Here is a 22,446-nt window from a genome sequence, read left to right on the forward strand (position 1 = left end):
GTGTGGGTTGGCCCCCACCCTCTGGCCCGACTCCATGAGAGAGATACCAAGTTAAGACACGGCTGGGCCGAGCTCCATGTTGTGAGCACTCAAACTCTCACGGGACGTTGTGATTGCTACTGTTAATTTGACCAAAAAGTAATTCAACATCCTAACAGCTAGAGACAGGCCTACGCTGACTTTTGCAAGGATGAAACCTACAGAAGTAGGAATTTTTTTTCTGGAACTATCTATGCTGTTTCACCTTGGATAGCGAAAACCCCTCAAATACCTTGAAAAAACAGGCAGCAACCAGTACTTCTTCTCGTCCCCGAACACCTGTCGCATGTTCTTGCTAAAGCCCAAACTGAAGCCGTTCTTGTCCGTGCCGTGCCGAAACGCGGGTGCTCGGAATGCTTCTGAGAAAACCAGACGTGTGTGAGTCAGAGGACCCGTCTGATCATCTGACGACCACCAGTGCCGGTCACCGAGGGTGGCTGGGATCAGCTAAGGTCACTGAGAGTTCAACGTAATCTTACTTTGATGTCAAGGTAGTATAGTATGGACCAATCTTTTCTCCACACAAGTCTGTGCCAATGCCATTGTTAAACCCCAAAACTGCAGTGCCACTAACCCCCTCCCCACTGCCCCGGCTCCTCTGTTGAATATTCAATCAATTCTTAGCTGGACTCTGGGTGGGGAGAAAGCTACACAGATGGCAAGCAGGGAACTTACCTAGAGTAGATTTATTTTTGCTGACCAGCCAGCAGTGGTAGCCAAAGAGAGATGACAAACTGACCGAAAACATGGCTGCAGCGAAGAATAAAAACATGATGTGGAACTTGGCTTGTGTATCTGGAAGGTCATTCTACGGGAAAAAACATGAAAATATTTGGTGAAGAGGTAGCTGCATTCTCAACTTGGCAATTTGGAAGAGATGATTAAAGGCCTTTTTTGAAAAATTACATAGTGACCCTAGCAGACGTGTCTGAAATGATTCTGAAGCCTTTTTGCTAAAACAGTTAAGATTTAAATCTGCATTTTATTCATGATTCAAGCTAATTGCCCAGATACTGAAAAGACAAGGGCGTGTTAGTGAATCAAAGTCCAGACTGTATGTCCTACAGTCCAGAATCTCCCATGCGGGACATTAACAGGAAGACAGCGTTAGGGCAGCTTATCAGAGGGGTCAGAAGCTGACTCTACAGAATTGATTTCGATTCTCCAACCCACAGCACATTCATGCACTACTATCCTCAGAGGCTTATCCCCCTGACAAGAGGGATCCAAATATTTCGTTCCTCAGAATGCTTTTCCCCAAACACCCCTTCATCTAAGAGCATCCGTGTCCCGCTCTGTCTTGCTTGTGTGCGATCAGGAAGGGAAGTAGAGATTCCGTGACCCTTCAGATCAGATCCAAGATGCCGTTAATTGCGCTCCTTGGTCCCTTTCCTCCCAATTCCCGTTTTGGAACCCCGGGCAACACGGTCTTGTGAGAACTTTCCTTACCCGGACATTTCGGGCATCTCAGGGTACAGAGGGTAACCAAGAAATACTACTGATGGAGTCACTCATTCATTCATTCATCTTCCTGCCAAAAGTTCTTGAGTGTTGGTTAGTTTTACAATTCAATTTCCCCTGGCCATTGCTCTCTGCTTACTTGGAAGTAACTGAAAAACCAACTAATGAGCGAGAACTTTTGGGAGGAAGAATTGGTCTCCGAGGCCTGAGACACCACAAACTGCAAAGATAATCGATGAGGTAGTCCCTTAAGGGAAGGAGCAAGATGAGGATGAGCCTCAGATTCCTCCACCATGCCCCTTTTCCCATCCCCAGGGCCAGCTGGCCAACTCCAATGTCCAGGGCAGGCAGAGACTAACAGGGATGGACAGCAGCTGGATTGACTCCAAGGCCCAGTCTTGGGGCCAGGTCTAAGTCTGGGGAGGGCCTGGAACGGCCCTGGTCAGAAGGATTTAGAGTGGGTGTCCTAGCAGCCAGCCCCACTACGACATCCCAAAGATTCTTCCGCCAGCTCCACTGGACCCTGGGATGGCTCTGAACCAGGGAAGCAGCCTGAAGGCAGGGCCAGGGTAGAGCCACGGTCACTGGGGCAATTGCCACCACTACCCTCACTAACCCACCTTGAGAATTCTGATCCCACAGAAGTGATGTGTAGTTTGGAAGAACACCATAGGGGGAAAAGAGAATTTAACAACAAGCGGCCAGGTAATTGAAAATTCCCCTCACTTCCTATGTGAGAGACCAATTTTAAGCAAATGAAATGTGCTACTAAATTGCAGTTCCATGTGGACTATGTTTTTAAAACAAAGCCTACTGAAAAGACCCTGGGGCTGGGAGTCAGAAGATCTGGGTTCTAATCCTGCCCTCTGCCTCTTGCCTGCTGTGTGACCTTGGACAAGTCACTTAAGTTCTCTGGGCCTCAGTTCCCCCATCTGTGAGATGGGGATTCTATACCTATTCTTCCTCCTACTTAAAATGTGAGCCCCATGAGGGACCTGATGATCTTATATCTACCCATTGCTTAGTACAGTGCTTGGCATTTAGTAAGCGCTTACCAAATACCACAGTTATTTAGCATAGAAAAAGTTGTTCAAGTTAGAAAAGGAGAGTTAAAGCAGCTACAGTGAACATTCAAATGGTTTATGACACGGTTGGTTCATATCTCCTAACATTAAATTTTAAGCCCAAGTTTTATCCTTTTTTCCAGATTCACATGCGTCAAAAACAGCTATGGTTCATAGCTCACAGCTATCCCAAATTGCTACCTACCGAGAGCCCATCTTTCCTTCTGTGTGTATGGCCTTCCTTCCCAGCCTTACTCATAGACTGGAAATCCCTTGGGGGCTTGGACTGGGACCCAATTCTCATCCACTTATTTTTGCCCACAGCAGGCGCTTACTACTACCACCATCACCACTTCTACTCTACTACTACTACTAGAAGAGCATGAAAACCTTTAACATAAAGTAGCCCCCAAACTTGGAAGTTCTTTGGAAAGACTTACTGTCCAAAATTTGATAAAATACTGCAAGTCCGTAGCAGCAATAAAAAGGCAGTACAGCAGAGAATAAGCCAAGAAAAGGAGGAAAAATTTGTAATTTGAGAAGCCAACACAGTTGTTCACCCTGTCAATGAAACAAAAAAAATGATATCATGGAAAATGATGAGTTTTACATTCTTTGCTTTCTCGCCCCCTCCCTTTCCTCTTTTGCGGTCCCTTGCTATGACTCTCCTCACAAGCCTCGATTCCCAAGCTGTCAGACCTCTCTCTGGCTCTCGCCTCTCCTGCCCCTTTCAATATCCCTCTCAGCCCTTCTAGAATCTTTTCCCATTTTCCCTCCCTGGAGGCAAGGAGACAGAGGGACAGTATCCGGGTCAGACCTGGCCTAGGCCTGAGGTCCAAGGCAGCCCAGGACCCGGCCCCGGATAGAGCTCTGGCCCTTCCCGCCTGTCCTTGGACGGAAGCTGCTTCATCCTCCTCATTGTTCCGTGTGCATTTTTCTATACTCCCCCCACATTCTTATGTTCCGCCTGAGCTGCAGTGACCAGGCACCAGCATATCCATGATTTCAAGAGTGGCTAAATGAGGGTTAAATGAGGCTTTTATTTTGTTTTCTACCTCCTCCTTCTCCTCCTTCTGCTCCCAGATGTCCACTTGGCCAGCGTTCCCTGCCATTGCCCAGTGTGGTCGATGATGGTTCCCAGGTTCTTGCAGAGGGAATTGTGTTGTCCTGATCGCCCTGGCCCCCATCTGCCTGCACCTTGGACCTCCTGCAGTTTCAACTATTCACTTTCTAACAGTGGAAAACTGTTTTTAAACATGCTCATGTCTCCCCTATCCTAAAAATCCCTCCCTTGACCCCATGGCTCCCTTCAATTATTGCCCCATCTCCTTCCTACCATTCCTCTCCAAAGTCCTTGAGCGAGTTGTCTACACCCACTGCTTCAAGTTCCTCGCTTCAATTCCCTCCTTGACTGCTCCCCCCTAATCTGGCTTCCGCCCCCTTGGCACTATGGAAACTACCCTCTCTAAGGTCACCAGTGACATCCTTCTTGACAAATCCAATGGCCTCTACTCCTAGTCACTATACCTCGATCTTGTCTACCTCGCTACCCAGTCTTTGCCCGCCTCCTCATCTCTGGCCTGGAACTCCCTCCTTCTTCATACAGGACAGACAGCCCCTCTCCCACCTTCAAAGCTTTGTTAAAATCACATCTCCTCCAAAACGCTTTCCCTAAGTAAGCTCTCATTTCCCCTACTCCCTCTCTCCATTCTGCATCTCCCCAGCACTTGGATCTGTTCCCTTTAGGCACCTGAGTCACCCTACCCTCAGCACTTTTGTCCATATCTGAAGTGTATCTTTTAATATCTGTCTCCCGCTCTAGACTTCAGCACCTGGTGGGCAGAGAATGTGTCTACCAACTCTACTGTAGTGTACTCTTCCAAGCACTCAGTACTCTGCCCACAGTAAGCATTCAATAAATACCACTGAGTGATTGACTGATGATTTGATTAGGCTTCCCTCCCTCCGGAAGCTTCCCTCGGTTTTCCTCCCCATTCCACCAGCCAAGAAATATGGGAGTCCTCTCCCTCAACCCATTCTGGAACTATAGCTTAGAGGCGATTTTACCTATCATCTAAGTAAATACAAATTTCATATGGAATTTACATTCACTCACCGGGCCCCTGGCCTCCCTCGATAGACAATAAACTGCTAGGGCAAGGGGTTCATTCCCATCTCCTAAGCCCACTCCAGGGCCTAGTGCCGCCAGCCGTGGGCCGCAGTATCTGGGTCTTGCCTCAGCGCGTTGGTGCTGGGCCACCCGGGGGTAGCTCCCCTCTGCAGAATTTGAATCAGGATACGCACCCCTCCTCAGAGGTCAACGGGAAATCTCTGGGATGCTTGGACAACGGAGCTGCAGAGCCCCAAACTACCATTTGGGAGGGACAAAAATCCAGTTTGGAAGCATACGACTCCCACTCCCAATCCTCATCCTCGCTGCCCTCCTAGTCTTCTAGATCCCAACTCTGCTCCCCTCTCTTTCCCCTCTCCCTGATGAGAAACAGCCTGGCCTAGTGGAAAGAGCCTTGAACTGGGAGCTGGGAGACTAGGGTTCTAGTCCTGCCTCTGCCACTCATTTGCTGAGTGAATCTGGGCAAGTCCCTTGGCTACTCTGTGCCTCAGTTTCCCTTTCTAAAATGGGGGTGAGATCCCTGCCTGCCCTCCCTCTCAGACCATGAGCCTAACGTGAAGCTGGCATTGTGTCAGATCTGAGTCTTTTATCTACCCTCACGGCTGAGCACAGTACTTGGCACATAGTAAGCACTTAATAAATAATACCATCTTCTTTTCTGAAACCACCTTATCTTGGTGGAGGGGTGACCTAGGGGATGGGGCCTGAGGGATTAAGACAATTTGGAAACCGCCCCCCTAAATAAAGCACATTTGCATTTATACCACATGCTTTGAGATTTTTTTGGATGCAAAAGAAAAAACCACTTATTCAGTTGAACTCACCAAGGACAATGATGATCCATTTTCAAAATACACCTAGTAAAACCAAACACAAACATAGAAGCATTCAACAGCTGCAATGCAATCTCCCATAAAAGTCTGCAGAGCAGGCAAGCATCAGGGTATGATGACTAATAGAATCACTGCTGCTACCAGGCTTCCAGCGATAAGTCATCATATTCTAGACCTTCTAGATTGTGAGCCCACTGTTGGGTAGGGACCATCTCTATATGTTGCCAACTTGTACTTCCCAAGCGCTTAGTACAGTGCCCTGCACACAGTAAGCGCTCAATAAATACGACTGATTGATTGATTGATTCCTTAGGGAAAGAAACCGGGGGGCTCTGGCCTCTGCCGGCCACTCCTTGGTCTACACCTCTCCCAGACTGAATCCACAACAGCTGGGATCAGATCAACCGGTTTACCCTCGTCACCGTCTGGCTTGGTAACAGCAAGAATTTATATCAATTCCACATGAAACCTGATCCGAAGTACCACTGAACGAACTGCTTAATGGCAAAAGTGCTAGTCCAAAGCATATGAAACATAATTGGATTTATCCAGTTGTACCACCCATATTAACACGCGCCCTCTCCATGAAAAATGTAATCAGTAGCAGGTTTCCTCATCATAGTCAAACAATAAAAAGTTACTCTTTAAAGACCCTCTGCATTATGTAGATGATACAGAGCAGCAGAGTGAATAAAAGTTCATTTTTTTTCCTTGATAGCAATTTGGAATCATTAATGAATATTTTGCTATTCATGTTTGTTTTCCGGACTGAACAGAGTCATTTGCAGAGACCCCAGGAGCTGGACTTCCCAAGGCCTCCGGGGCCCCCATCCCACATCCTGGGGCGAGTCCTCAGAGTCTGAAACCCCTGGACAAGCTTCCCCACTAGGGTCACACACACCACACACTGTGCGGCGATTCCCTGAGGTTTGGATTCTCCAGATGTGTGTCTCCCACCTCTCCCCATCCCGAACCTGGGGTCACACACACCACACACTCTAGGATGATTCCCTGGGGTCTGGCTTCTCTGGAAGTCACCCCTGGGGTCACCGACCACACAAAGTGGGGCAATTCCTTAGGGTCCAACTTCTCTGGACATCCTCCCTTGGGGTCACACACACCACACACGTTATAGGGCAATTCCCTGGTATCCACCCTCGGGGTGACACACCACACACACTGTGGGGCTATTCCCCAGTGTGTCTGTCTCTCTCTCTCTCTCTCTCTCTCTCTCTCTCTCTCTCTCTCTTCTCTCTCTCACACACACACACACACACACACACACACACACACACACACACACACACATATACATATATGCACAGATGGGAACCAGGAGAGGTACACAGAGACAAGATACCTCTAAAGTATCTGAATGGCTTCTCAAACACTAAATGCAAATCATTCAGCTGCTGGAAAAATGTAAAATCTCTGTCTTCCATTTCTGAAAAACTGGCTCTCATAAAATTTACAAAACTTTATAAAATTATAAAACGAAAAGTTTTCTTACTTATCACATACGGAACAGTGATGGCAGCGATCTGGTTTTACCAGTTGGCATCTGTCACAGTAACGGATTGCTAAAAAGAAAAATCTCCATTAAACTTGGATTCGACATTTAATTAAATATTTACTGAGCTAGTTTATTATTGACCCCAAAATAACTGGAAAAGCTTCAAAAGCCTTCCGAATTCTCTTGCTTTCAAACCACTGATAATTAGATTTCATGCGATTTCTTGCAGTGGTGGTCAGACCCTTTGAAGTGTTGCCCTCTAGGTCAGACTGATGCTTCTGGAGGGAAACAGTGGGGTAGGGTTGGGGGGTCGTGGCTGGGCCTCCTTCAAGGAGCTGGGCATCTCCTGGCCCACTTTCTCCTGGTCTCTGGTGCCCAAGTTCAGGCTAACATCCACACTTGGCTACCGGGGTTGCACTAGCGCCTCAACCTGCTGCCCTCAGCCACCCTGGTCGGCCCCGGTCCACCCAGGCCCGGCCAGCACAGCTGCCTCACTCACCTCCAGACATCGTCCTGGTGTAGATAGGGAGGTCCCTGGCTGCACGCCTCAGAACCTCCTGCTGGCCTTCGCCCCTCGACTCTCTATCCAGCAGGTCTTTATCTGCGTAGGACAGATGGAACTGCAGGAAGGATAAATGGACACCTAAATTAGCATGGCCCCCGCAAAACGGCACCGCGACAGGCACAGAAGAAAAGATAGTCATTACGGGATCCATCCCAAGGACGGGCAGAACATTCCGGCAGGCCCGCCTCCAGATTCTGGAGGCCTGATGAATCTATGGGAATTCCTTGAATCCCACTGGAAGAGGAACGAACCCACTTGCCTTGGGCCAGGCGGTTCCCACCACTTGGTCCTGATCATTCCGATCAGTTTGAAAAGTGTGGAGAAAATCGAGACGAAAGTGAGTATTACAGACTCTGGGATGGGCTCTGAGTCTAGCTGGGAATGCTTCCACTGGATGGGAAGAAACACTCACACTGACCTGGCTCAGTGGTTGGTAATTACTTATTGGTAATTATTATTATTATTATTATTATTAAAGAAAATACGTCTGGAAATTCAGCTAGATGACGAGTCCCCAAATAGACTGGTCCTGTCAGAAGAGGGTCCCGTAATTCCCTAACTCACTGTTGACAGATCGACGGATTCTTCTTGCTCCCTCCAGGATGGGTAGTGAAACCCTCACTGGCCAAACTGGGTCACCTGGAACTGAGTTCCATGGGTTTGCAAGGCAGCCGTGGCTCCAGAGTGGAATGAGGAGGGGCCTGGGTTTGTCTGGGTTTCAGGCTGGTCCCTGCTCACAGGAATAACCGTGGGATTGCTCCTCCAGAAGCCCGTCGCAGTGGGCTCCCCGGGGAATCAGTCCCGCACATTAATCGGGAAGACCCTCGCCGTTGGCCCCAGCCGGTTAGCAGGGCCCCTGTGGGGAGCAGAATTGAGGAGACAGTGGATTCCCGCGGGTGGTCCATTGGGCTCTGCAGAGTTTGCATTCACCCGTCACCAGACCTCTAAGGAATGGACGGGCATGTGTCACTTAGCTTCACCTCACGGGTTAAAAGAAGTGTTCTAATAGGGATCCCTGTGCCTAGCAGACAAGAAGAATCCACTGCTAGAGCAAACCCTGAAATTCTGAACTGAGATAATTCCAATTTAGCTTCTACATCACTCTGGGACTTCTGGTACAGATGACTACAGCTCCACAGTCAGAGCCCGGACAGGGCACTGAAACGATCAGGCCGAGGAAGCCGTTTCCAGTCAGGCGCAGAGGAAGAGAGAAGTTGCCGAAAGAAAGGAAAGGCTGGAGGTCCATGGGACACAACCACCATGGTGCTCGCCAAGGCTCCTTGGGCTCTGCTGTTGGGGCTCGGATCCGGGGCTGACTCCCCTGCTGCTTGGGCCTGGCTGGTCCTGCCTGGCACTTCTGATGTGATCAGTGCTCGTCCTGGCCACCACTCCCTGGGGGCGTGGGGGGGGAGCCATCCCCTCATTTTCAATTAACAAATCAGCGAGATGGGGAACTAGTAGGCAAGACTGGTCCCAAGTTCCGGCAGGAACCTGTACCAGACAAGAAGGTTCAGAGCGCTCTCCCCCCCGACCCACAAATGCATTCAACGACTTCGCTCTGGTCTGCAGAAATCATCCTTCATGAACTCAAAAGCCGGTGGTGAAAATTCCACTTTCAGTAAGGATGCCAAATTCCAGTTTCCACTTACCTCCTTTGAGGGATTCATTGGTAGCGTGAAGATAGTTTTCCAGTATGACCACACAAACAGCATGAAAAACAGGTGATAAGCTATCAGGCACACAACTGAAATTAGAGAAACCGTTAGTGCTGGAAAGAGACAAATCAAACACTACTATCTAAAGTGGCTGTTGATAAGCAAAATAGCTACGTAGACTATTGGGAAAAAAACAAAAATGGAACTCTAGTGAACTGAAGAATTCAGCATGCACAGGACTGAGGCCAGTCTGGACCACCCAGCTGCTCTGGAGAATAAATGCTTATTACAGTGCTCTGCACACAGTAAGTACTCAATAAATTCCATTAATTGATTTAATTCCATTTTCTCTATCTATCTATGGATCAATTGTTCCATCCAGCAGCATGCCTGGTGCTTGGACAGGGCTCCTCTCTGCCCCCGGGAGCCTCTCACCTGAGCTTCACTGACTCAAGGACATTCACAGTGAGATACGACGACGAGAGGAACGTTTCATCACACAGAAAGCCCAGAGAATCAGGGATGTCAAGGCGTGAATACTGTAACCTGACTTTTTCTTCACGTGAGGTTCTTCATGAACCTAACCCCCGTGCTCTGGGAGAATCTCTCGGACGTGGGAAGCCGACTGCTCGCTAACTGCTTGGCCAAGCTGGGCCTGGACCTGCTATCTGCCAGGGCTGGGCAAGCTTTTCCCCCACATCATTTTGTGCCAAGATCAGGGCGGGAATCACCGAACGAGGTAGAACACTCGGCACGGTTTAGCACAAGCTCGCAGAGGGTCCTTATCATGCAGGCAAAAGGGAGAAGGTCTGCTTGTGCGCTGATGATTTCTGCCACACCCACTCTTGTGCACCAACCTCACAGTCAGTAACAGTACCAATCAGCCCGCGCATGCATTTGCGCACACACCTCCACACACCTCCCCCCAAAACTATGGCCCCTCACAGATGCCCCAATTTATATCCTAATAATATAAGTCCTGGCCTAAGAAGTGGTTTTTTTTTTATGAAAATGAACTTCAAATTGCATCAAAAAAGCAATTTAATGTTTGGAAAATCCCCCAAACCCACACTCTGCTAGGAAATAATAAAAATCCTTTACCTTTTTCTCCAACATTTCCCATGGATACTGAAAAGGAAGAAAGCTGATGAGACCCGGCTCTCGGAAGCGATGGCATTTACCTGATAGGAAACAATTTTATCCTAACGGTTCTAAATTTGCACTAGTTCACAAACAAATTTCAAATCCAGGGTCAACTCTTTTAAATGATAAAAAGCAGGCCCGAGGGGGACATCAGACCAGGAGAATCAGGAGGCTGGAGGTGGCTGGTTCTCCCTCGGCCACCCCTTGGTTGCCCAGTGGCCGCCCCAGGACAAGTACATATTTATTACTCTATTTATCTATTTATTTATTTTACTTGTACATATCTATTCTATTTATTTTATTTTGTTAGTATGTTTGGTTTTGTTCTCTGTCTCCCCCTTTTAGATTGTGAGCCCACTATTGGGTAGGGACTGTCTCTATATGTTGCCAACTTGTACTTCCCAAGTGCTTAGTACAGTGCTCTGCACACAGTAAGCGCTCAATAAATACGATTGATGATGATGAAGTGGAAATCCGACCTGGAGAGGCCAGCGCTCCAAGAGTGAGTTGCTTCCTTCCGATTGCTTTATTCATTGAGGATAATATTCTTTGTTCATTTTGGTTGCACTCTGACAAATTAGCTGGTTGAAAAGAGTACTTTCAACTCGCAGTAGCCAAGATCAAGGGGCTGGTAAAAGGGGTGGAGGGAGAGAAGAAGGGTGCCCTAGCTTCTTGTGGGCAGGGATCGTATCTCTACCTACCATATTGTACTCTCAAGTGCTTAGTAGCTTAGTACTGTGGTCTGCACACAGGAAATGCTCAGTCAATACCACTGATGGATTGTTTGGGAGTGGGGCGTGGATAGAAGAGTCTGAAAGAGCAAAGAAAATCCTGGGCAAAGCCACGCTACCCACTTCGCTGGGGTTCTCCGGGGCTCTGCTGATCCTGCCCAGGTCAGAAGGTGGGCCTTGACTTTGGGACCCCCGCGGGAACAATGCCACAAGCAATGTCTGGCTGGGTCAGGCCCACTCAGCGAGCCATCCCAGGGTGTCTCCAATCAATCAATCAATCATATTTATTGAGCACTTACTGTGTGCAGAGCACTGTACTAAGCGCTTGGGAAGTCGGCAACACATAGAGACAGTCCCTACCCAACAATGGGCTCACAGTCTAGAAAGGAGAGACAGAGAACAAAACCAAACGTACTAACAAAATAAAATAAATAGAATAGATATGTACAAGACAAATAAATAAATAAATAGAGTAATAAATATGTACAAACATATATACATATACATAGGTGCTGTATTGCCCAAGGGATACTGGAAGGAGCCAGGGCTGGCAGGCCTCCTCTGCTCTTCCTGCAATACCAGACTGGGCCTTTCAGTGACCTCAACTCAACACAACAATATATCAGACACGTTCCCTGCCTACAACGAGCACACAGACTAGAGGAGGAATCAGTGCTTAATATAAATAAATACACTACGGATAAGTACGTAAGTAATGCGGGGCTGGTGGTGGTGGTGAATAAAGGGATCAAGTCTGGGTGTCACAGAAGGGAGTGGGAAAAGAGGGAATGAGGGCTTCATCAGGGAAGGCCTCTTGGAGGAGATAAGGCTTTGAAGGTTGGGAGAGTAAACTGCATTTCGGATTTGAGGAAGGAGGACGTTCCAGGCCAGATGCAGGACGTGGATGAGAGGCTGGAGGTGAGACAGACGAGATGGACGTTCATTGGAACTAGACAGGCTGGACACAGTCCATGTTCCACGTCGGGCTCATAGTCTTAATCCACATTTTACAGATGAGGTAACTGAGGAACAGAGAGGTGAAGTGACATGTCCATGGTCACGAGGCAGACAAGTGGTGAGGCCAGGATTAGAACAGCGTGGCTCAGTGGAAAGAGCACGGGCTTTGGAGTCAGAGGTCATGGGTTCGAATCCCAGCCCCACCACGTGTCTGCTGTGTGACCTTGGGCAGGTCACTTAACTTCTCGGAGCCTCAGTTACCTCATCTGTAAAATGGGGATGATAACTGTGAGCCCCATGCGGGACAACCTGATCACCTTGTACCCCCACCCCAGCGCTTAGAACAGTGCTTTGCACATAGTAAGTGCTTAACAAATGCCATCATTAAATTAAATTAAATTAGAGGAGCACTACCATCCTCCCTCTCTCATAAGTCCATAACCTTGGAGTCGGCCTCAATTCATCTCTCTCACTCAACCCACGTATTCAATCTCTCACCAAACCTGGTCAGTTCAACATTCACAACATTGCTAAAATCCTTTCCTTTCCATCCAAACTGCTACCATGATAATCCAAGCATTTATCCTATCCCACCTTGAATACTGCGTCAGCCTCCTTGGTGACCTCCCTGCCTCCTGTCTCTTCCCCACCCAATCCATACTTCACTCTGCTCCCTGGATCATTTTCCTACAAAAATATTCAGCCCTTGTTTCTCCCCTTCTCAAGAACCTCCAGTGGTTGCCCATCACCTCCACATCCAATTCCTTACCACGGAGTTTAAATCACCTTTCCCCCTCCTATGTTCCTTTCTGATTTCCTACAACCCAGCCTGCACACTTTGCTCCTCTTTCAACCTACCCGCTGTACCTCAATCTTATTTATCTCACTGCTGACCCCTTGCCACCTCCTGCCTCTGGCCTGTAACTCCCTCCCTTTCTGCACCTGACAGATGATCACTCTCCCCACCTTCAGAGCCTTATTAAAAGCACATTCTTCCAAGAGGACTTTCCTGCTTAAGCTCTCACTTCCTCTTCTCCCACTCCCTTTTTTTTTAACGGTATTTTTTAAGCGCTTACTGGGTGTCTAACACTGTTCCAAGAGCTGCGGTTGATACAAGTTAATTAGGTCGGACAGAGTTCCTATCCTGCATGGGGTTCTCAGTTTGAGCAGGAGGGAGAACAGGGATCCCCATTTTACAGTTGAGGAAACTGAGGCACAGAGAAGTTAAGTGATTTGCCCAAGGTCAAACAGCAGGCAACTGGCAGAGCCAGGATTGGAACCCAGGTCATCTGATTCCCAGGCCCTTGATGTTTCCCCAAGGCCACACTGCTTCCCTAAGATACCGTGGGAGAAGGGCAAGCTGAGAGTTGCTAGGCAAGGCCGTCTGAAGGGCCGATGGAAACTGACGCCCTGGCCTGTGGTCTATCCACTATGGCACGCTATTTCTCCTTCTGCATCACCTTTGCACTTGGATTTGCCCCCTTTATTCGCTCCTCACTCAGCCCTACATCCCTTATGTACATAACCATAATTTCTTTATTTATATTCATGTCTATCTCAATCTCTAAACTGTAAGCTTGTTGTGGGCAGGGAACGTGCCTACCAACTCCACTGTACTGTACTCTCTCAAGCACTCAACATGGTGTTCTGCACACAGTAAGCATTCAATACCACTGAGTAAATATGATTGATTCGTCCCGTCCCACAACTCTTTCTTGCCATTTTCCAGAAGAAGGAGAGGCCAAAAAGGTTGAGCGACCATCACCAAGGGGTAGCAGCACGTGCAGGATAAGTACGGCTGACTGGATCATATATGGGAAAATTCCAGGCTCCTGCCAGAATGGCATGGATAGCAGAAGGAACCGTGTCCTGTGCAAAAATAACGATTGTAATTACTTTCCTCTGTCTGTCGAGGCATTGACCAAAATATAGAATTTATTTTGAGCAAAGAACACAGCAGCATGATGCCTAGACAGAGAGGAAAGAGGATGCAAAAAATAAAGGTGAAGAGGGCTAAAAGTAGTAATAGTGGAATCGTTTAGCATTTACTATGTACCTAGCACTGTACTAAGTCCTGAAGTAGATATAAAATAATCAGGTCGCATACAGTCACTGCCACGTGGGGCTCACCATCTTAAATAGGTAGGAGAACAGATACTTAATTCCCATTTTACAGATGAGAAAATTGGGGCCTAGAGAAGTTAAAGGACTTGTCCAAAGTCACACAGCAGGTGACTGGCAGGGCCAGGACTAGAACCCAAGTCCTCTGACTCCCATGTTCTTTCTACTAGACTATGCTGTGCACTGTAGTGTCATTTTACAATGTGCACATCTTTTCAGGGTACAAGAATATAAATTCCTTGAGGGCAGGAACTTTGGCATGTGCCAGTCCACTACCAGCCCACTGGGGAATCTAACCTCCTCACTGTGCCTCGTTCTCGCCCGTCCCGCCGTCGACCCCCGGCCCACATCCTTCCCCTGGCCCGGAATGCCCTCCCTCCACACGTCCACCAAAATAGCTCTCTTCCTTCCTTCAAAGCCCTACTGAGAGCTCACCTCCTCCAGAAGGCCTTCCCAGACTGAGCCCCTTTTTCCTCTCCTCCTCCCCATCCCCCCTGCCCTACCTCCTTCCCCTCCCCACAGCACTTGTATATATTTGTATAGATTTATTATTCTATTAATTTTACTTGTACATATTTACTACTCTATTTTGTTAATGATGTTCATATAGCTATAATTCTATTTATTCTGACGGTTTTGACACCTGTCTATATGTTTTCTTTTGTTCATTCATTCATTCAATCGTATTTATTGAGCGCTTACTGTGTGCAGAGCACTGTACTAGGCGCTTGGGAAGTACAAGTTGGTAACGTATAGAGACAGTCCCTACCCAACAGCGGGCTCGCAGTCTAGAAGGGGGAGACAGACAACAAAACAACACATATTAACAAAATAAAAATAAATAGCAAATATGTACAAGTAAAATAGAGTAATAAATCTGTACAAACATACATACAGGTGCTATGGGGAGGGGAAGGAGGTAGGGCTGGGGGGATGGGGAGGAGGGGGAGAGTCCTCTCCTGGTTCTCCTCTTATCTCTCCGGCCTTTCCTTCTCAGTCTCTTTTGCAGGCTCCTCCTCCCCCTCCCACCCCCTTACTGTAGGGGTTCCTCAAGGGTCAGTTCTTGGTCCCCTTCTGTTCTCTATCTACACTCACTCCCTTGGTGAACTCATTCGCTCCCACGGCTTCAACTATCATCTCTCCGCTGATGACACCCAAATCTACATCTCTGCCCCTGCTCTCTCTCCCTCCCTTCAGGCTCGGTTCTCCTCCTGCCTTCAAGACATCTCCATCTGGATGTCTGCCTGCCATCTAAAACTCAATATGTCCAAGACTGAACTTCTTATCTTCCCTCCCATACCCTGCCCTCTCCCTGACTTTCCCATCACTGTTGACGGCACTACCACCCTTCCCGTCTCACCAGCCCGCAACCTTGGTGTCATCCTCGACTCCGCTCTCTCAATCAATCAATCGTATTTATTGAGTGCTTACTGTGTGCAGAGCACTGTACTAAGCGCTTGGGAAGTACAAGTTGGCAACATATAGAGAGGGTCCCTACCCAACAGTGGGCTCACAGTCTAGAAGAGGGACACAGAGAACAAAACAAAACATATTAACAAAATAAGATAAACAGAATAGATATGTACAAGATAAATAAATAAATAGGGTAATAAATGCGCACAAACATAAATACGTATATACAGGTGCTGTGGGGAGGGGAAGAGGTAGGGCGGGGGGGATGGGGGGAGAGGAAGAAGGGGGCTCAGTGTGGGAAGGCCTCCTGGAGGAGGTGAGCTCTCAGTAGGGCCTTGAAGGGAGGAAGAGAGCGAGCTTGGCGGATGGGCAGAGGGATTGGGGGCATTCCAGGCCAGGGGGAGGACGTGGGCCGGGGGTCGATGGCGGGACAGGCGAGAACGAGGCCTAACGGTGAGGAGATTAGCGGCAGAGGAGCGCTCGTTCACCCCTCACATCCAATCCGTCACCAAAACCTGCCGGTCTCACCTCCGCAACATCACCAAGATCCACTCTTTCCTCTCCATCCAAACCGCTACCCTGCTCGTTCAATCTCTCATCCTATCCCGACTGGATTACTGCATCAGCCTCCTCTCTGATCTCCCATCCTCCTGTCTCTCACCACTTCAATCGATACTTCACGCTGCTGCCCGGATCATCTTTGTCCAGAAACGCTCTGGGCATGTTACTCCCCTCCTCAAAAATCTCCAGTGGCTACCAATCAACCTACGCATCAGGCAAAAACTCCTCACCCTGGGCTTCAAGGCTGTCCATCCATCCATCCCCTCGCCCCCTCCTACCTCACCTCCCTTCTTTCCTTCTCCAGCCCAGCCCGCACCCTCCGCTCCTCTGCCGCTAACCTCCTCACTGTGCCTTGTTCTCTCCTGTCCCGCCGTCGACCCCCGGCCCACGTCCTCACCCTGGCCTGGAATGCCCTCCCTCCGCACATCCGCCAACCTAGCTTTCTTCCTCCCTTCAAAGCTCTGCTGAGAGCTCACCTCCCCCAGGAGGCCTTCCCAGACTGAGCCCCCTCCTTCCTCTCCCTCTCTTCCCCCTCCCCATCCCCCCGCCCTACCTCCTTCCCCTCCCCACAGCACCTGTATATATGTTTGTACATATTTATTACTCTATTTATTTTACTTGTACGTATGCACTATTCTATTTATTTTGTTAATATGTTTTGTTTTGTTGTCTGTCTCCCCCTTCCAAACTGTGAGCCCGCTGTTCGGTAGGGACCGTCTCTATGGGTTGCCAACTTGTACTTCCCAAGAGCTTAGTACAGTGCTCTGCACACAGTAAGCGCTCAATAAATACGATTGACTGAATAAATAATGGTGAGTCTCCTAACCAAAACCAGCAGTAGCAGGAGTGGTAGTAGCAGTAGTAATAGCATTTCTTAAGTGCTAACTGTGTGCAGAGCACTGTACTAAGCACTGGGAAAAACGCCCAGGTAAGCGTTCATGTGGTCCCTGGCCCTCTGGGTGCCTTCTCTCAGTCTAAGACATAAGGTGGTGACAGATACAGTAGGGAAGCTGAAATCATACAAAAACAAAACAACATAAAAGTGCTAAGCCCAATAAGTTTGGGGGTGAGGGAGGATTTTTTTGTGGGGGCGGGGGCGGCTGGAAGGATGGTTGGGGCCTCTGGGGCCTGTCACTCAGGTGGTCACCCAGAGTCCAGGCCTAATCAAAGCTTCCCAAAGCCTAGGATGGGTGGAGTCTGAGGGCCTGCCCAAGTATAGGGCGTGTGCGACCACAGGGACTCCAGGGTTCCCAATGGGCAATAATAATAATAATAATAATAATAATAATGGCATTTATTAAGCGCTTACTATGTGCAAAGCACTGTTCTAAGCGCTGGGGAGGTTACAAGGTGATCAGGTTGTCCCACGTGGGGCTCACAGTCTTCATCCCCATTTCACAGATGAGGGAACTGAGGCTCAGAGAAGTTAAGTGACTTGCCCAAAGTCACACAGCTGACTGGCAAGTGCCGGGGGTGCCCAGGGCTTCACTTGGCAGCTTCGCTCAGCGTGTTCCTGTGGCTCAGACCCTCTACAGCGCCACATGCAATGGACGTGGCGGGGGCACGGATCCCAGGGTGGAGAGAGTGGTGGTCTGGTGTGTGAGGAGGGGAAGGGAGTGCCATGCTAGGGGGAGGAAGTGGGAGCGGACTTGGTGGTGAGATAGAAGAGACTGGGGCACAGAGAGAGTAAGCTGCGGGTTGGGCTGCAGTAGGAGATTAGTGAGGTGAGGTAGGATGGGGTGAGACGACTGAGTGCTTTAAAGTCAATGCTACGGGCTTTCTGTTTTATGTGGACATAGAACCCTCTCCTCTTTCATACACAACAGATCAATCACCTCCCCACCTTCAAAGGCTTATTAAAAACACATCTCCTCCAACAGGCCTTCCCCGCCTAAGCCCTCATTTCCCCTATTCCCTCTCCCTCCTGTGTCGACCTTGCACTTGGATTTGTACCCCATATTCGCACCACACTCAGCTCCACAGCCCTCATATACAGACCTGCAATTTATTTTAATGTACAACTCCCCTTCTAGACGGTAAGTAGGAACATGCCTACCGACTCTGTTATATGTTGTCCTCTCCCCTGCGCTCAGTATAGTGAGCTCATTGTAGGCAGGGATTATCACTGTTTATTGGTGTATTGTACCTTCCCAAGTTCTTCGTACAGTGCTTAATACAACCAAATGAATGAATGAATGCTCTGCACACAATAAGTGCTCAATTAAAACCACTGATTAAGAAACATCAGGCTGAGAGAAAACGTCAATACTGGAGAAAGTCTCAGCTCGGCCAGACCATGGATCCACCGCGCATGGAGGAATTGGGTGGTTGTTGTCCTCCCTGATAGATGGCCGTGATATGGTTATGCAATAACCATCAATCAATCAATCGTATTTATTGAGCGCTTACTATGTGCAGAGCACTGTACTAAGCGCTTGGGAAGTACAAATTGGCATCACATAGAGACAGTCCCTACCCAACAGTGGGCTCACAGTCTAAAAGTCTAAAAGTCTAAGTTTTAGACTCACAGTCTAAAACCATGATCTGGTTATTCATATCAATCCATATCCAATCCATCCAATCCCTATCCCTATCCATATCCAATCCAATCCATATCAAACCATATCAGAGAAGCAGCGTGGCTCAGTGGCAAGAGCCCAGGCTTGGGAGTCAGAGGTATGGGTTCTAATCCCAGCTCCACCACTTGTCTGCTGTGTGACAACTTCTCTGGGCCTCAGTTCCCTCATCTGCAAAATGGGGATTAAGACTGTGAGCCCCACGTGGGACAACCTGATTACCTTTCGTCTCCCCCAGCGCTTAGAACGGTGCTCGGCACATAGTAAGCGCTTAACAAATACCATCATTATTATTATTATTATTATTATCAATAACCGTGATATGGTTATGCAACGGTGCCTCAGCCCCAATGGCCATACAGAACCCGGGCTGCAAGAAGATGCCTCTGACTGATCCCCTCCCACAGCACTTGTGTATATTTGTACATACTTATTACTCTATTGACCTTATTAATTATGTGTATATAGCTATAATTCTTTTTATTCTGATGGTATTGACACCTGTCTACTTGTCTACTTGTTTTGTTTTGTTGTCTGTCTCCCCCTTCTAGACTGTGAGCCCGTTGTTGGGTAGGGACCGTCTCTATATGTTACCGACTTGTATTTCCCGAGCGCTTAGTACAGTGCTCTGCAGAGAGTAAGCGCTCAATAAATACGACTGAATGAATGAAATGCCTAGATGTGGCTGGGCTGGGGCTGAGCCCGGGCCTGGTCTCCAGCCCAGCAGCAGCAGTGCCTGCCAGCGGGGAACAGGAGCCCCCAGAGCCCGCGGACTGCTGGGGGCAGTGGCCCCGGGCATCCGGCGGCAAGGTTTGCTGCATAAACCAACTGGGTAAAAAAAAGAAAGAATTTTGCAACTTTTTAAAATGAGGACAAATAGAGACACCTCCTTAAATGTGAGATTCCAAATGGGAGACGCCGATTTGAGGTGTGATAGTCGTCATTTACCTTAATGAATAAAAACAAATTCATTGCTGGGGCGGGGAAAAATCCTCCTATATCCAAATCTTTGATTCGGGCGGTAAAATTCTTTCTCCTATTTCAATCAATCGACCAAATCAATCCCTGGTATCTACTGAGGGCAGAGTCCCATAGTTCTAATGATATTATAATAAGAATGACATTTACTGAGCACTTACTATATGCCAACTACTGTTCTAAGTGTCAGTGTAGATAAAAGTTACTCAGGTTGGACACAGTCCCTTAGGAGATGATAACAACAGCAAGACAGAGGTTCTGCACATGAGGAGCTGGCAGTCTACTCGTTTTTTTACAAAGCCTTTCATGTTCTTTCCCCTCACCGATTTAGAAGCTGCCGTATTTCAAAGTGCCTGGCTTTCCTAATGCCACTTGGCCCTAAAGTGGGCTTGGCCCTGTTGCATCTCCAAACGCAGTATGAAGCACAGCACATAGTAGAGACAGAAAATCAGAGGGAAATGAACTGGTCAGTACTTTTCCTCTGCCCCGGCATGGCTTCTGGGATCTGGTCGGGCTAGGGAAGACACGGGCCAAGAGGTAGGCCCAGCCTTGCCAGCACAATGCCTGCCAACCAGTGGCATCTGTTGAGAGAGCGCCTACCGTGTGCACAGCTCTGAACTAAGCAAGCACTTGGGAACCCCTTTTAGACTGTGAGCCCACTGTTGGGTAGGGACTGTCTCTATATGTTGCCAACTTGTACTTCCCAGGCGCTTAGTACAGTGCTCTGCACACAGTAAGCGCTCAATAAATACGATTGATTGATTTAGAGTCCAATGGGGTGGTGGCCAGGCACCCCTGCTCAGATGCAGGCCAGTCTGCCTGGGTCCAGCCCAGTCTGGGCTTTTGTTTCCTTTACTGCAGTCGATCATTTATTCCACCACTGGCTTCATAATAATGCCAGTAATAATGATAATGATAATGCTGTTTGTTAAATGTGCCAAGTACTATACTAAGCACTAGGCTAGGTGCAAGATAATCTGGTCCCACATGGGGCTCACACAGTCTAATTAGGAGGGAGAACAGGCACTGAACCCTTATTTTGTAGATGAGGGAACTGAGGCACAGAGAAGTTATGTGACTTGCCCAAGGTCACACAGCAAACACGTGGCAGAGCCGGGATCGGAACCCAGGTCCTCTGATTCCCAGGCCCATGGTGTTTCACCAAGGCCACACTGCTTCCCTAAGACAGAAGAGGAGATGGGCAAGCTGAGGGTTGCTAGGCCAGGCCATCTGAAGGGCCAATGGAAACTGGGCAAAGTTGTTAAATAATGAAAAAACACAAAGGCCTGATGGAATCCCAAGAATGAATAGCATGACCGGGCCACAGCTCCTCACTCGGGTTCCCGGGCCCAGTGGGTATTTTGAGGGGAAAAGAGAAAACGCAACGAAGAAGCATGTAACATTTACTTTACTGCATGCTCAAACCAACCACATCACTATGGAGAGTCATATTTGATGTGAAAAATTTACAGTACGGTCTGTCTATCTCTTGATACTAACAGACTATCAAAATATCATCACTGCTTAGATCTTTACAGTCATCTAATATTAAGATTGGAAGGACAACCCTACAGTTTTTTGAACGAGAAACTCATATTCTTGAAGATTATTCCCACTATGCAACACAGGCAGTACAAAACAAGAAACAGACTCAGAATACCTTCATTTATCTACACCTAAGAAGAGGGATTGGGGAGTCATTCTGGAGTCTCTGATGAGTTTGAAAATTACCACTCACAGCATTTTCCCACCCTCACCTCTCCTTCTCTGTGACCACAACGGCTTACCCCACCAGGCAGGTCATTTTTACCCACACAGCTCTGCCTGATCCAGAGAGAAGCTTTGAAGATAATTAAGCAGTTGGAAAGGGGATGGAGGGGTACAGTGTTCTGCACACAGTAAGTGCTTAATATCCAACTCCCCTTAGTATATTATGATCCACCATTCTCCTCACCTTCAAAGCCCTCCTAAAATCACAACTTCTCCAAGAGGCCTTCCCTGTCTAAGCCTCATTTCCCCTACCCACCCTCCCTTCTGCATCACCTATACATTTAGCTGTGTACCCCTTAAGAACCTTGATACCCCATTTCCTCTCTGCACTTATGTACATATCCTTATGCTCTAAAATTTCCCCTACCTCTAATTTATTTTAATGTCTGTGTCCCCCTCTAGACTGTAAGTTCCTTATGATCATGTCTACCACCTCTATTCAACCAACAGATGGCATTTAATCAATTGTATTTATTGAACACTTACTAAGTGCTTGGGAGGGTACAATTAGCACTGTACTAAGCACCAGGGAAAGTACAATATAACAATATAATAGTCCCATTCCCTGCCCACAAGTTTACAGTCTAGAGGGGGAAAGAGATATTAATATAAATAAATTACAGATATGCATGTAAATGCTCTGGGGTGTGCTTTAACTGCCCAACAAAATTATTTTTCCATCCTTATTGACACCCATGCCCACTGACTAAGCCTCTTTTCCTTTTCTTCTGTATTTTCCCAAGATCTCAGTACAGTGCTCTGCACACAGTGCGTGCTCAATGAATACCACTGACTGATTGACTGATAAATACTATTACTACTAGGGGCCGGTGCCATCAATAATAATAATAATACTAATGATGGCATTTATTAAGCGCTTACTATGTGCAAAGCACTGTTCTAAGCGCTGGGGAGGTTACAAGGCGATCAGGTTG

General features: G+C 48.0%; 1 protein-coding gene across 5 annotated transcripts in view; it reads right to left on the reverse strand.

Annotated features, from left to right (window-relative positions):
* The window catches only part of ZDHHC2 (zinc finger DHHC-type palmitoyltransferase 2), a 38,338-nt gene that overhangs the window by 12,320 nt on the left and 3,572 nt on the right, over positions 1–22,446 (reverse strand). For all 5 annotated transcript variants that reach the window (XM_038755123.1, XM_038755121.1, XM_038755119.1 and 2 more), the window contains exons 2-9: positions 10,363–10,389; positions 9,256–9,350; positions 7,541–7,661; positions 7,039–7,108; positions 5,520–5,552; positions 3,005–3,125; positions 715–847; positions 272–398 (exon numbers count right to left, since the gene is read on the reverse strand). In XM_038755123.1, coding sequence (XP_038611051.1) covers positions 272–398; positions 715–847; positions 3,005–3,125; positions 5,520–5,552; positions 7,039–7,108; positions 7,541–7,661; positions 9,256–9,350; positions 10,363–10,389 — 727 coding nt within the window. The remainder of the gene's footprint in view (positions 1–271; positions 399–714; positions 848–3,004; positions 3,126–5,519; positions 5,553–7,038; positions 7,109–7,540; positions 7,662–9,255; positions 9,351–10,362; positions 10,390–22,446) is intronic.

This window comes from Tachyglossus aculeatus, chromosome 12, assembly GCF_015852505.1.
Source record: "Tachyglossus aculeatus isolate mTacAcu1 chromosome 12, mTacAcu1.pri, whole genome shotgun sequence".
Lineage (NCBI taxonomy): Eukaryota > Metazoa > Chordata > Mammalia > Monotremata > Tachyglossidae > Tachyglossus > Tachyglossus aculeatus.